At 41.1% G+C, this 16540-nt stretch overlaps 1 protein-coding gene across 2 annotated transcripts in view; it reads left to right on the forward strand.

Annotated features, from left to right (window-relative positions):
- Positions 1-16540, forward strand: part of col11a1a (collagen, type XI, alpha 1a) — a 166563-nt gene that overhangs the window by 17929 nt on the left and 132094 nt on the right. For both annotated transcript variants that reach the window (XM_036581528.1, XM_036581520.1), the window contains exon 4: positions 3030-3192. In XM_036581528.1, coding sequence (XP_036437421.1) covers positions 3030-3192 — 163 coding nt within the window. The remainder of the gene's footprint in view (positions 1-3029; positions 3193-16540) is intronic.

Below are 16540 nucleotides of genomic sequence, written 5' to 3' on the forward strand. Positions count from 1 at the left end.
GCATCGAGCACACCTAAATCGATAACACTAAATCGAACAGTGTTACTGAAGCATTTTGAAGAGTTAATGTTGACTAACAATAACGTTTTGCCAGCTAACTTGTTTTGCTTGTGTTATTGGTTTCTCTGGATGGACTAGAGGAATTTGTAGGAGGGGTTTAGAGGGGGATTCTCTAGTTAGCGGCAGATTTTGCTGCAGTCCAGCACCAAAAGTTTAACAGGTTCTCCCCAGACGTATATTCTCGTTATGAGATCACGTCTGGCCCCATGAGTCTAGAACATTATCTGCCGTACTCACGGGTGTCCTTGTTCTCCGTCAGCATCAGCCAGAGTAGTCAGAAGGGCCACTTTTCTCTCTTCTGCTTTGCTCTTTGATGCGCTGTCTTTAAAGTAATGTTCCCTTTGAAGGACTGTCGAGCTTGTTTCTGGATGAACTCCAGGGACCCTGACTTTAACTAAACACACTCACTCTGCGAAGCTCCACAGCGCAGGAAATATTGCTCTGACAAATGGCTGCCTTCAAACCGTCAGTTACAGGAAAGCAGAACAGCTCAGTGTGTTTTTTAACCCAAGGGAAAAGTCTATAAAACAGCATGATCTTAGACAAAGCTTGTCTATGCAAACTAATGGTGGGAATTTGCAGACTCCATAAAAGATATTTATATATTCATATGAGCAGACAGTTTACAGTTGCCGTCTAGAATAAACTGAAGAATACTAATTCATTGACTTTTGTATAGAGATTTTTTCAGTGGTACACTCTTAAAAAAGAGGGTGCTTTAACAGTTCTTTACTAAAGAAAGTGGTTCTATATAGAACCGTGAACACTTAAAGAACTCTTTGCATGATTAAAGGATTCTTTGCATCATGAAAGGGTTCTTCAGACTTATGGAAAATGTGCTGTAGTGTTCTATATAGGAGGAAGCTTTGTTATGTGAATTGTGAATTTTTATTGAAGTGCTTTATTTAGACATTGTGTAATGGATTAAAATAACTAACTAAATAAGACATTTTGGGTCAATTCAGTGTGACCTGTCCAGTCATAAAGATATTACATATCTTATTTCTCCCCATATTATATCCCCATATTTGAGTTTCTACTCATATTATATCCCCATATTTGAGTTTGTCCCCATATTATATCCCCATATTTGAGTTTCTACTCATATTATATCCCAATATTTGAGTTTCTACTCATATTATATCCCCATAATTGAGTTTCTCCCCATATTATACCCCCAGATTTCAGTTTCTCCCCATATTTTGGGTCAATTCAGTGTGACCTGTCCAGTCATAAAGATATTACATCCCCATATTTGAGTTTCTCCCCATATTATATCCCCATATTTGAGTTTCTCCCCATATTATATCCCCATATTTGAGTTTCTACTCATATTATATCCCCATATTTGAGTTTCTCCCCATATTATATCCCCATATTTGAGTTTCTACTCATATTATATCCCCATATTTGAGTTTCTTCCCATATTATATCCCCATATTTGAGTTTCTCCCCATATTATATCCCCATATTTGAGTTTCTACTCATATTATATCCCCCTATTTGAGCTTGCCCCCATATTATAACCTTATATTTGAGTTTGTCCCCATATTATATCCCCATATTTGAGTTTCTCCCCATATTATACCCCCAGATTTCAGTTTCTCCCCATATTATATCCCCAGATTTCAGTTTCTCCCCATATTATATCCCCAGATTTGAGTTTCTCCCAAAGATAGCACACTTATTTTAACATACCCTTGAGGTTGCATCCCCAGAGACAGTGTTTGTTCCTAAAGAATTAAAGAGCACCAAAGTTATAACACAAAGTCACCAATGTTTGAAGCTTCATAGATTTATTTCTCTCAAAATATATCAAAAATGCACTTCACCGTGATCTATTATTGTTTTTAGTCACTGTTACAGATCACAAATAACATTAAATGTATGACCCAGACAGATTTAGAGGTGAGAAGAATATAAAACAAAAAACTACTTTCACCACCACAGGCAGAGGAGGACAATAAAGAACATAATAGATTTTTAGATATTATAGTCTTCTGCATGCCTTACATGAACCACGCTGGTCTAAATAGGCCGTCCAGGGCATCGCTCTTGTCCTCACACAGTGCGCCAAAAGGCAAAAGCTGTCTTTTAAAACATAACCCTGCCAACAAACGTCAATTGTGAAAGTGATAAGGAGTAACTAAATCAATCACCACACAAAACTAAGAAATGCTGCATAAGTGAGGAGTGGTAGAGCAGGGCCAACACAGGTGCGTATGGTCCTTTAGGCTACTGAGATTGACCCTCGAGGGCAAAATTGTCCAGTTCCAGTCCTGGAGGGCATCGAGCACGGCCCAAATGCACCTGTAGTTAGTTACTTTTACTCAGGTTTAAGCAGGGAAGTCACCAGACTGCTTGAGTAAGGCCCTCCAGGACCGGAAATGGACACCCCTGCTGTAGAGCCTGCTGACTTTGTGGGGGCTCGTGATGTGCTCATAAGACTTCATGACTTCTCCAAGACCCCAGTGGTCCTGGCCAAATCAACCACCCCCCCAATCTCCCAAGAGTTGTGTTTTGACTACACACGTCCATTTCCACTGCTCTCCACGCCGGCACACACTTTCCACAATGTTCACGGTGTCCGTCATGCTGGACTAACCCGGCAGAAGGGGGATTATTTGGTTTGGAGTTTAATGAGTCTAATCCAGTTGTTGAACAGGGCCAAAGTGTGCGAGCAGGAATGCACAGGGCTCAGGAAAGGAATGTAGAATAGCTGAGGAGCAAGAGGCAAAGAGTCTAAAGCTTTAGGTACAGTTTCCACCGGACTCACGTGTGACCTGCTTTAGCTCCCTGACCTTCGACCTATACTTGTGTTCCCCATCCCCATATATATATATAGGAAAGCACTTAGCATATTTAACTGCAATAATAAATGCATTTTTTAACTGAAAAAATGCAAAAATGTACTTGACTGAACTAATATTTTGCCTAATTAATTAATTAATTCTGCCTCTCTGTTCTAGATGGCACCGTGTGGCTATCAGCGTGGAGAAGAAAACTGTGACCATCATCGTGGACTGTAAGAAAAAGATCACTAAGCCACTGGGCAGGAGTGACCAGGCTGCCCTGGACACCAACGGCATCACTGTGTTTGGCAGCAGGATTCTGGATGAGGAGGTTTATGAGGTAAATCCAGAGAGATTATCACAGGAGGAGACAGTTCACCAGCTGTCAAGCTGTCATATGAATGGGAGAGATCATAATGCTCAACATAGTGACTGAAAGACATAGTGAGAAAAGGCCAGGTACCTTTATGTTGACACGCATAGATTTGCAACAGTCCTGAATGTTTTTGACTTACCAAAGTCCTTATAGCAGAGAAGAAATACTTTCAGTGGAGAAACCACAGAAACCACTATAAATCGCCTTAAAGAAGGTTGATGTCCATAGAAATAAAGGTTACCATCCATAGAAACAGGCATAAATAAGTTTGGTGTCCATAGGAACAGGTGTCAAGTAAATTAGTGTCCATACACAGCTGTAACGTAGATTAGTATTCATATAAGCAGCTATAAACAAGGTTAGTATCTATAAAAACAGCTGTAAAGAAGGTTAGCATTCATTGAAACTACTTTCAAGAAGGTTGGTGTCCATAGAAACCACCTTAAAGAAGGGTAGTGCCATAGAAACAGCTGTGAAGAAGGTTGGTGTACATAGAAACAGCTGTAAAGAAGGTTAGTGCCATAGGAACATCTGTAAAGAAGGTTGGCATCCATAGAAACATCTTTAAAGAAGGTTTGCGTCCTTAGAAACCACCTTAAAGAAGTTTAGTGTCATAGAAACAGCTGTAAAGAAGGTTGGTGTCTATAGAAACAGCTGTAAAGAAGGTTGGCATCCATAGAAACTGCCTTAAAGAGAGTTAGTCTCATAGAAATCTCAGTAAAAAAAGGCTGGTGTCTGTAGAGACAAGGAGTTCCTCTAACTTTCGTTCCCCTTGCTGTGGAGGTTTGGCCATTCATAGTTGCTGGAACCTAAAAAAAAATATTTTTTGTATTAGTTGAGCCAAAGACCAAATTTATTTATGCCAGTTTTGCAGTGTTTCTGCAGTGACTGCATCCATTGTTAAAATATTACCTTGGCTACCAGTGTTAGGTTTAAAGGTCATTCACATACAAGTAGAACCTGGCAACTGGAAATAATTGGCCACTTAGTGGACAGGCTTGTCTATAAGGACTCTATGAATAGCTCAGTTTGTCTTTCTGCTTGAACAGCGGGTTCTGGAGTCTGCAGTTAGAATCACTGGTTCTTGGGCATACTTGCCTAGTAGTGTAGGAAGCTCATGAGAGATGAGTTTCTCACAACTGTTTAATTTAGGAATGTGAAGTGTAAACAGCTGTTCCTGGCTCTCTTGGACAATTGCAAGTCAGCTTCAATCCAAAAAATAGGCTAGAAGATGAGATGAGTAGGAAAGCCAAAGCCATCTCTGAAACGATTTGGAAGTAGTCAAATTCTTGACTGGTACAGATGTAATAGTGGACGTTTAGCCAGATTTCAGTGTGCAGAATGTGGCCACAGGTGTTACTATCAGTTCACATGTTTTTATCTCTTGTTTGGAAGATGTTGAATGGCTGTTGGCACAATGAAAATAGCTTCCTGGCAGTATCGGGTAGCAAGCCTAGGAATGGATAAAGGTTCTTTCCAGGAAAGGTCTGGAAGTAGTTATAAGATATGACTTAACGCTCTGCAGTGGATTCCTTCCCTTTGTCCAGGGATCAGCAGCTCCACAGAAAAGAGGAGTATGTTTTCAGTCAGTCACCATGATGATGCAACATTAGTTCCCTTTTGATTTAAGATGGAGGAACCTAATGTAACCCAGTTTTAGTTTCAGATGCTTCATCCACACATACATGGATTGACTGATACCTAATGCACATAAAGCTGGCAACAGTTACTGGGATTTTGGATGTGCTATCTTCAAACTTTTTGACAGGAAAGTAGCTTTTGTAAACATTTCCTCATCTGAGTACCAAAAATTGTAGGGTGACCATATTTCGTTTTTTCTTTAGAGCGAGAGAACACTGGCAAAATACTGTAGAAAGCAGACGTCAGCATGAAACAAAGCCAAATCTGACATTTTAGGCAATTTGGTCATCCGGACCGGATGCATTTTTCAAGTCCCAAAAAGAGGACATGTCCTGGAAAAAGTGACCCTAATTATGAGTGTTTTGGAGCAAGACATGGTTGCTGGATTGAATGTCACCTTTAAAAGTTAGTGAACAGGTTTTTCTTAAATAATTACATAGGTAGTAAATGAGATCCTCACAAGTTTTCCGACCCATACGACTTTGTTTCCTGTAGGTGTGTTTTTGTTGTAGCACTGTTTTAAAAGTGGCCTGCTCCTCCACTTTGGTTATTTTGCATGTCTGTCAAACGGCCCTTCCTGTCAAAGTAGACAGTTCATCATCACATTGAGCGACAAAACCCCCCAGGCTCTCTGATTTCTTGCGAAGTGATCCAATATTATACCTTTTATACCAAACGTTAAACATCCATGTATCAGATATATTCTTCCTGGTTTTATCTTCTACCACTGACACTGTACCTAAACCCAGTTTCCTCTGACAGTGGTCTTAAACGAGCATTTAGGGAGGTAACCCTATAACAGGCACTTGACCTTGAGCACAAACACATCCGGGACACTACACCCAGCCTTTCAGAGCTCATTTTCGAAGCAGTGGTCTGACATGTGTCCCTGCGGTGTGGGGTGTCTCAGGCTAACACTGAGTAGTGTGTGCTTACTATTTATCTTAGCCCTCCTCACCTTTTGCCTCAATTCCTGTCATGAAAGCCTCCCTTGGCCTTGTAATTAAAGCCACTCAAGGCCAGAGTCCCTCTGTGCTCCAAACTTCCTAGAACTTCCCGGCAGAATACTTCAACAAAAAGAAGTAAACGAAATTGAGCTACCTCTGAACACGCTGTCTGAAGTAACTCGTCTTAGTGCAGTAGGCCATTTACAGTCAGGGGCAAATCTCAGGATGAATGACTCGATGATTTGGGGTTTGGTTTAGCAAGCAGCGCACACTGCACCATACAAACTTATCATTTTGGCCAAAAGACGTAGTTTTGCCTAGAAATGTGGTTTTTGGTTGAAGTATCCTGCCAGTTTGAGGTTTACCAAGAAAAGGAACAGGAGCTACTTTTAAGAGCATAAATAACTTTGGCGATTTGGTTTCGAATAAGCGTTGATTGTTGTATGATGTCTGCCCTGCGATGGACTGGCGACCCGTCCAGGGTGTATCCTGCCTTCCGCCCAATGACAGCTGGGATAGGCTCCAGCACCCCACCGCGACCCAGAAGGATAAGCGGTTTAGATGATGTATGTACGTTGTATGATGTCATTTTTCATGGCCTTTTTTCAGAAACAATATTGCACGTTGTAAATATGGATGCCTATTGGAAAGAGCTGATACTTCAGCAAATGCTGACTGTAGGTGTTTTTTTTTAAGCTGTAGGTCTAAAGTCTGAATCTGAATGCAGGAACATCATCATCATCATCATCATCGTTAACCGCTTAGTCCAGCTAGGGTCGTGGTGGAACATGAACTAGATTAATTCAGGTTTTTTGTGACAATATAAGTTAGAAGCTACTCAGCGTAAGGTGTTCTGAGTTAGCTTAGCTTGTGTTAGATCATCTCAGATTGTGTCGTCTCTAGAAGACACTATAATCAAAACCGAGACAGACTCGCTGCGTTTCCCCCAGAGGACCACAAACATCACACCGTGTGTGTCTGGGAACCTTGTGCTCTCTTGCTGAGGAGATGTGTGTGTGACGGCTAAGAACACCAGGACGATGCTCAATTAGCGCTCCACCAGGAAACATCTGCAGCGCTTTTAAGGAAGGAAAAAACAGTCTGAGGCCTCCTCGCTCCACAATCACTTTTGATTACGGTGGAAAAAACTTCAAACACTTTCGGCTTTAATGAACGGCAATTGCACATGAATTTTCATTTACGTGGCGGAGCGTTAAAGTATGGTTTGTACGTAGTATTTAAGGAGAATAGCTGTTAGCAGAGTCTGCGGATTCAGAATTATAATCAAGTTTTTTCACTATATACATTTTTGTGTGATGCAGGTGTTGGCAGATCCTTCCTGTACCTGATAAATAACGCTTTTGTTTCAAAAGGGAATGCTAATGCGGCTAACAGTGAAGGAAAGCTAGTAGATGGTACTTTTCACTCACTGTTAGCTAACAGAGATAGATATATATATATCGTCCGGCTATATATATCCTGGACATGTATGCATGATATATGGATCTCATGTATACAGTTTATCTGATATATGACTGAGACATGTGTCTGATACATTGATCAAACATATATGTGTATGACACAGACACTGAGAGAATTTTTGCTTTAAAAATATATATGTGTGTTACACATATATGATTGTATATGGTGATATATGACTGAAATATACGTTCGATATTTGAAAATGGTGAATTTCAAATAAGTTGGCCTATATGTCAGTTACATGTCCATATGCAACTATTATAAGATGGATATAAGGCAAATCCATATATGTTATATGTCATATGTTTAAAAATCCATACACTGCCATTTATTAGATTTCCATATGAGTTTCTAGTTCCCTCTAAGGTTTGTTTCTAGAGGGGCCCAGATGTGTCAGAGAGGAGTCTGTGGGGGTTAAAGCTAGTTAGCCATGTAAATAAAGATACACAATGGTTGTTTATCACGTGACGTTGAAATGTGCTGCGTTTGTGTGAGGAGAATGGCCACTCAGACCCAGGGGTCAGTGTTTGTCTAAAGAAAGTGTGATTGGGGGATGGTAGAAACTCGCTGCTTTCTGTCTGACTGATGGCCAGCCTGGCTAGCCTTATTTTAGCATGTCCTGTCAGTTCCTTATCCTTGAGTATGAGCTATAATTCGAGCTAATAAGCAAACAAATCTGCTTTGCTCATCTTTTACTCAACTTTCAGGCACTTTTTTCCAGTTAATCTCAAAATGAGGAGTCACAAACTGTGAATATGTTGACACTACAAATTCCCTTGGAATTCCCTTGATTTTCTTTCACAATTTCTGTTTAACTAAATGTTTAAGATTTTCAAAGAGTGGTTTGGCGTGAAACGCTCTGTTCTGGAGAAACTTACTGAGTCAGAACTGTTCACAGTGGTGGTGATAAGAACCAGACGTCCACCTCTAAAAGCTCCCTTACAGAAAGTTACTACATGAGATGGTTATGAATTCACTGCCTGATGACATTGTTTACAATAGTTTTGAGAAGGTTTTGGCTGAAAAACATATTTTTAAAATGCATTCATGGTGGAAAGATACATGCAGGGTGCTGTAAAGAAAAAAGTGTCCCCCCAAAAATATATCTTTTGACATTTAGCTGGACATTACCTTTATCAAAGTCACATATAAACACTCGTGTAGGCTCACAGGTGGTTGTGAATAGTAAATAAAATGTCTATATTAGTGTTGTGGACATTGTGACCCCTGGTTCCCATCACCACCACTATAAAGAAATCTGAGTCTCTACAATAAACCATGTTACATATAGCCGTGCAGGAGGTACACATCTGTCGAAGGAAATAGATCATATAATACCCTTAACTGTGTGATTGTCCTAGCTGAGCTGATTCGTGCATAGTCTGCTGTGGAAGATCATTTTTATTCACGCTGTTGTTTTCTTTGTGCCTGTAGCCTGAGGCGATGTTTTAAAGGCCCGCTGATTTGCATGGACACTCGTGCTGCTCCTGAAATTGCTGACAGATCTTGTTGGAGGGGTTACCAGATGTGTGCTTGAGTCACATGCCAAAGGAAGGAGTGGTCGCAAAAAAATGTCATCTTTGAATCTGTCCTCCATGCAGAAATACACACGAGCGATAAAGAAAAAACGAAACAATCTGCTTTTATTTTAGTATGAAAATGACTAAGCATTGCAGGCAGGCAGGCTCATTATTATTCTCAGCTGAGATGGTGGATAAGTTTTGTGACTAGATAAGCACAGTGAATGATTGAGCAACTAATAATATAACCACTAATTTGTGAGTTTGGACCGTGCCTTCAACATGTGGTGGCAGTGTTAGGGAAGACTGATTGAGGGAGGGGAGAGAACTTGGAGTACTTGGGCTGGAGTTCTGGGTGGTTTCTGCCAGTTGCTAGAACAGTGGTAGGACTGTCATGGGACTGAGGAACAGGGAGGAGGTGGGGTGGTGGTGGTGGGGATTGTGAGAACTTCACGTCATGATAATGGAAGGTGAGGATGTGGATTTATAGGGCGTTAAATTGGAAGGAGGAGAGTATTCAAGGCATGTACCTCCTCCCCATCTTCAGTTATTCCATAACTGCATTATAAAGTAATGAGTTTTTCAGTTATGAGAGTGATGAATGTAAATATGGGTCCACATTGGAGCTTTAAGTTTGGCCCAAACTCAAAAACAGCCCAAGAACTTTCTGTCTGGCCCGACCCGGACCACATCATCAAGAGTCCAAACCCAACAAACCGAGCCCTACAAAGTTTGGCCCGAACCGCATCAGAAAATTTTGAGTTTTAATTTGGCCTGATGTTTTGGCCAAAAGCTGAATACAGAACTTTTTGTCTGACCCGAACCACATCATAACATTTTGAGTCTGAACCTGATGGGCCTGATAAAGTTTGGTCTGAATTTGACCCAAACCAAAGTTTTGAGCTTAATCTGGCCTGAAATTGTGTTCTGTACCCAAATACAGCCCAAAAACCTTCTGTCTGACCAGACCCTAGGCTGGCAAACCTGACCCGAACCACATCATCAGGTTTTGAGTGTGAACCCGACATGAGTCCTACAAAGTTTGGCCCGAACCACATCAGAAAGTTTTGAGCTTTAATTTGGCCTGAAATTTTGGCCTAAACCTGAATATAGCCTGAGAGCTTTTCCTCCAACCTGAACCACATCATCACGTTTAGAGTCTGAACCGGAAGCGTGCCTCCCGAAATTATGTCCTGAACCTGTCTGACTGGAACCCTAGCCTGGCAAAGTTTGATCAAAAACCAACCTGTACGTATGAGTAAGAATAAGGTAAGGAGTAAAACTAAAGCAGGGGAAATGCAAAATCTGAAATCGGAGGTGGGCTGAGAGAACCCGACTGTGAAATTTGAACCTGGCCCGAGCCGAGCAGATGTGGGCAGTTGGGTACCATCGGGTTTGGACAGCCACATATGTGGATCCATATTTAGGTCTCTTATTTTAACAGGTTAAAACAAGTCACTTTATTTAAGTTTTTAACCTTATTTAGAAGCAAATTTGAGACACATGTTTGGATTCTGCACCATTCGTGACTAAAAGGGGTTCATAAGAGGGTTTCCTTTAATGAATTCACTGATTTTTTGTATGTTTGCCACTTAAACCAAGCCATATTTGGAAGCCTGAGGTGGATGTCAGTTAAGGTCTGTGGAACAGGGTGCTCTCTGTTTAGGGCTGGGGAACAGGGGCGGTATCTGTACTCAGAAATGCATTCTGGGTTGTATGTAGAGGAAATACCTGGCTGGAATGTGACCATGGCCTGAGAGGAATTTTGAACCTCATCTACATCCAAAAAAAGTAAAAATCCAACACGTAGGCATTTTTGGCCGAAGTGTTTGTGAAGCACCACTTGTGCACACACAAATAGGTCTTAATAACCTAATTTAAAGAGACCACACATTAATTTTCAGTCAAATAGAGGACAGTCAGCATGTTGATGCTTTTGTGATGTTTTAATTATTTCACTAATTTGAAAAAGCCAGCTGATTTTTACATTGTCTTAACGCTTCATTATGAATTGACTAACATAAAGGGTGTAAAACTGCTTAAAATAAAATCTTGTTACATCAAATTTAATTGAGAAAAAGTTTAAGAAAAGTTTTTTCCTTCTCTGGAAAAGTTTCCATTTTGGAGATAAAAGGTTTTACTCCAACAGCTTACACAAAAAAGTGAAAAAAATTGGGTTCATTTTTTTGAGTGTGCGCCAGATTTCCTAGACCTCCCGCCCCTGGCCTCCTAAAAAAGAATCGGTGATAGAAATAGTAAAAGCTAAAGCTAATTTGTGCATTTTATTCCACCGCACGCCCCAAGCTTTTAATCTCCCACAGTCAGTGGAGAATGAATGAAGGCTTTTCATTGGCCCACAAAAAAACTGCCATACCTTTACCCCCCCACCCCCAGCAGTCGAGCCATGAGGCGCTCCATTCATCTGAGTCTGACACTGCCTGTCAGACACTCTGATTTCATCCACCACTACCCCCTCACTCGCGCTCCTCCGCTCCCCGCTGCTCCAGAGCCGTGCGCCAGCCGGCCGCCGAGCCAAGCCGGGCCGGGCCGAGCTTACCCTGATCCAGCTCAGCGCTGTTTTTGGGCCGTTTGGTTGTGATCTGGATGAGGAAGGGAAAACAGGAGGTCACTGGGTTCAGGCCCTCTCGCTGGCAGGAAGGATTAGTTCAGAAACACAGAGCGAGGTGTTGTTGAGGGGCAGCACGCCCAGTCAGTGGCTTAGTTGATTTAGCACTGTGTTAGAACTGTAGCTACAGTAATGTATCTCAGGGTTTGGCTGCACTGCATGCCCACACAAGCACATGCGCCCTCAACTGGCTTATATCTGTTGTTTTTACAGAGTAATTAAACCTTATTTAGACTTCTCTGCTAATCTGAGGTAGAAACACCGCTTGTTCATAGTAGCTACTGTGCTTGTTTCCCTCCATATCATCGCTGTCCAATGAAAAACATGGATCTCCAAAATAGTTACAGGAGACAGTAAAAATGTTCCTTGTTTCAAGCAGTTTTGGAGCATTTCTATTGGTCCATTCATCATGAAATTTTTGCATGATGAAAAATATAGCAACCAAGTTCAAATGATATTGAAACATAAAAACCCCAGCAGCACTGCTGTGTCTGATCCACTCGCACCAGCACAACACACTAACACACCACCACCACATCAGTGTCACTGCAGTGCTGAGAATAATCCACCACCCAAATAGTACCTGCTCTGTGAGGGTCCATGGGGGTCCTGACCACTGAAGAACAGGGTAAAAGGGGGCTAACAAAGTATCAGAGAAACAGATGGACTACAGTCTGTAACTGTAGAACTACAAAGTGCACCTATATAGTAAGTGGAGCTGATCAAATGGACAATGAGCGTAGAAACAAGTCGTCTGTGATTCTGCAGTCGGCTTCATGCCCATATAAGAAACTGAGCCTGGTTTTCTCTGGGAAAAGTGAATTGCACTTTTTGCAAATTTGGAAAAAAGTCACATCCCATGGTAAACAAGAAGGTTCCAATGCAATACAAGGTAATAAAGAGAATACACTTTTCTTACTGATATAATAAGCTGCTCTAAACAGAAGAAAAGTGAGCCATAAATAATAACAGTTTACATAAAATAAACTTCCTAAAATGATTACAGTTTATAGGCTACAGTATTTACAAATATACCGCACAAGAACTGAGATTATGTGTCTTGTGTGTAATATTCCTCATAGAAGCAGTGAAATAGTTCCAGTTTTGTTCACTGTTGATCTTCTGCTGCTCAAACTGTTTGAATGCAGCTGTGTGAGGAAGACAAACAGCACATTTAATTACTGTTCATCATTTTCGTTATCATTGAAATGATTTGTTAATGACTTGTTGTTAATGACTTGTTGTAGTCCTGTTTAATCTTCTGTCTTTTTTCTGTTTTGGACGAAAACTAAAAGTGCCACTTTTTACCATTTAGTACCGACACAGCGTTTTTGGCCAAATCTTTCAGTAGCTGGAATTTCGGTATATCCGTACAGATTAATTAAACATGTTTTGAGACGTGTGAGGATTTAGGCTATTAGTGAGCATCATGCTAATGGGTGGGTTATAAGCTTCCATTACTTGTTAGCTACATTAGCCTTGTAGCTCCAGTGTAAAACCAATGAAAAGGGTTGTCCCTTTCCCTGTGAAACACAGCTGGCTTTAAGCGTCTCACGGCCTATTTCGGTCTGTGTGTTGTGGGTCGTTTGGAGTGTAACGGAGCGGTGTGGGGGTGTGGTGGTGGTGTGTGTGTGTGCCCGGGACAATGTGCAGTGTGTGGCCTTGGGCCGGGGCACATCAAAGGTCGAGGCTCGCTCCTTTTGTTTTGATTCGAGGTCCTCCGCTATTGTCCCGCGAGCACTCTGTAATTAGAGTCCTTAAGTACGTCCAAATGAACAAAGAAAGAGAGCAGATTCTCTCGCCGTGGCAACCAATGACAGGCCAAATGACCCGTTACGCTGTTATTAAACAAGAGGATACTGTAGGCAATAACATCTCTCTCCCCCCGTCCCTCCCATGCTGTCTCTCTTTCTCTGCTGCCCCCCCACTTGCTTGCAGTGACTTGATCCTGTTGGTAAATGTAATTCATTATGTCACAAGCTGTGTAATAACTATGTAATTATACATGAATACTACAGCAAAATGACGGGAATAGCTCTTCTAAGGGTTGCACTACTTTCTTGGTGGCCTCATCCTGCTCTGCTACCATTGCAGATTAATTAATACTGTCTAATCAGTCCATTAATTAAGAACATCCAGGTTAATCAGAGCTTTAGTGGGAAACGAGCTGTGAGCTGGAGAGATGAATGAAGGGAGTAACAGCAGCTGTCAGTTTCCTCCTCCTTCATGAACAGCCATAATTCTCAGCGTGGATCATATGTCAGAGTCGAAGCGTCTCAGGTATGCGCTCGAGGTCATGACCTTGAAATGCGCACTGCTCTTCTATGAGCCGTTTGCAGGTTGACCCTGGGGGTGACCTTTGCCCCGGCTGTCATTAGAGCGGTGCAGGCTGTCGCCCGAGGGGAGGTTTTTTAAAGAATAAGACAGATTACGTTCAATCATATGAGTCCCTTTACACAGCGTCTCTAACAGCCCAGCAACACCTCTCGCTCTCCTTCTCTTTCTGCCTGCTTCACCTTCTTCTGTCTGTTTCTCTCTGTTGTAAAATGTTTAATTTTATGTCGTTTCATGAGAATTCTGCTCCTCTCTGACTCTTTATTATAGGTCTTCTCCATTCTGCTAGATAAGAAATAACCATAAAGCCATAAAAATACACCTTAGGTTCCCTAAAGAACCTTTCAATTGAGGGTTCTTTAGAGAGCTGTTTCTGTAGATGAGATGTCTTTTTGAATGCATCTGTAGAGAGTGATTGAAAAGCGCTGATATTGGAACATTAGAACCGATTATAATCAACTCTAATAACATTCAACAAAACATGAGCTCACTTTTTGGCCAAGATTCCTCAAATTCTTTGGCTACACTCACAAAAAAATATGGTTCTCCAAGAGTTCTTTTGTAAAGAAAATGGTTCTATATAGGACCATGGACACTCAAAGAACCCTTTGCATGATTAAAGGTTTTTTTGCATTGTTAAAGTGTTCTTCAGATTGATGGAGAACGTGCTGTAGATGGTTCTTAATAGAACCTTTTTGAAAATGATTCTTTGTAGCACCAAAAAGGGTTCTGCTTGTTATGATGTCAAGCTTATAACAGTAGAATAACCCTTTCTGGTTCTATATAGAATCATATGAAACACATTCTCCTTGAATCTGAAGAGCGATTTCACCATGAAAAGAACCCTTTAATCATGCAAAGGGTTCTTTGAGTGTTCATGGTTCTATATAGAACCTTTTTGAAAACGGTTGTTACAATGTCAGGCTTCTCTCAATAGAAGATAGAACCATCCAGAGCACATTCTTTGAGTGTTCATGGTTCTATATGGAAACATTTTCTTTACTAAAGAGCCCTTGAAGTACTTTTGTGAATAGTAGTAAATGGTTCTTGGCCTGCACTCTTAAAATAAATAAAGGTGCCAATAAGGGTTCTTGCCATAGAAGAACTACTTTAGGTTTCCTAAAGAACAATCAATTGAGAAGAACCTTAAGAACTGTAAAATTAACCATTGTGAGGCCAGAGATTTACACTATAAGACCAAAAGTCAGTGTTCACCAGCTCCTCCAGTGTTTCTTCTGAAATGAAGGGTATTAATAGTGAGTTTGTCCTCCTTTGCTGCTACTCTTCTGGAAGGCTTTACACTAGATGTTGGAACATTGCTGTGAGGATTTGATTGAGCATTAGTGAGGTCAGGTACTGGTGTTGGATGGTCAGTTCTGGATCACTCCATCTCATCCCAAAGGTATTGGATGGAGCTCCATCACTCCAGAGAACACAGTTCCACTGCTCCACAGCCCAATGCTGGGGGGCTTTATACCCCTCTGGCTGATGCTTGGCATCGGGCATGGTGACCTTAGGCTCATGTGTGGCTCCTACAGAGTGTCCCGTTCTATAAGTTTATGCTTTCTATGAATTAATTCATTAGAATAGCAGTCTGGGTACGTTTGGCCATCATGGCTGTCAAACTCAGTAAAGCATGTACGTGTAATTCAGGCTCCAGTCTTGATCTCACTGTTTCTCCTTCAGTCTTGGCACCAGGATGTAATACCTTGCCTGGAGCCAATCCTGGCTGGTTTTCATGGTCTGGTAAAATATTTCCAGGATCTGCGGCTTATTAAAGCAGGTCTCATTAACTACAGTAACATCGATTATGTGTTTTGGCTAATGTCTGACTGCTTGTTTTGTTTTGGTGAGTCTTGGCTGATCAGGCCGTGATTTGTAAGGGGGTTTCACTCTTACGTGATGGAGTGAAGTGTGTGCAGGTTTTTATTGGAGGCCAGTGGGGTGTTCTTTTATTTCTCTCTCTCAGACTTTCCTGAGAATAGCTCTGTTTGTTGTTTATTGGCTGTCAGAGGTTTACAGAGAGAGTTTGGTGGAAGTCCTGGCGTGTCTCTGCGTGTTCCTCTCCTCACAGTGCTACAGCTCAGGCGGGTTGAGATTGAGGAGCTTTACAGAATGAAACGTGAACACTACTGATTCTCTTCCTCTCTCTCTCTCTCTCTCTCTCTCTCTCTCTCTCTTTCCTTCTCTCTCTCTGTCTCAATCAATTCAAATCAAATATGCTTTATTGGCCTGACAGAACATGAGACCAAAGCTGTTGCCAAAGCTGTACAATACATGTTATATTGAATTATCATAATAATGTAAATTAGCAAAACAAGTTCATAAGGACAAATTATTAAAACAAAGCTATAATGTTTGGTATAAAAATGGTAACACATAAGCATAAAATGAATATGGACAGGCAAGGAATAATAATGATAATAATCCTAATGCTACTACTACTAATAAAAATAAAATAAACAGTAAGGTAAATATGAACGATTAAGTAATACATCTGAACATCAGGAATCATTAATATCGATTACATAACTGAAGATATGTTACATTTTTTCTGTGATCTTGTGGAAACATTGCTTCTACATTAATATCTTCATTTAATCGGTTAGTTTGGGGAGGTTGGGGATTTTGTGTTAGTATATGTATATTTTGGCATCTCTCTCTCTCTCTCTCTCTCTCTCTGTGTGTGTCCTGCTGGTTTTATTTTAATGGTGCACTGAGCTCAGCTGGCCTGATCTTGGAGAATCAGCTCAGGTCACCAA

This window comes from Colossoma macropomum, unplaced genomic scaffold, assembly GCF_904425465.1.
Source record: "Colossoma macropomum unplaced genomic scaffold, Colossoma_macropomum, whole genome shotgun sequence".
NCBI classification, from domain to species: domain Eukaryota; kingdom Metazoa; phylum Chordata; class Actinopteri; order Characiformes; family Serrasalmidae; genus Colossoma; species Colossoma macropomum.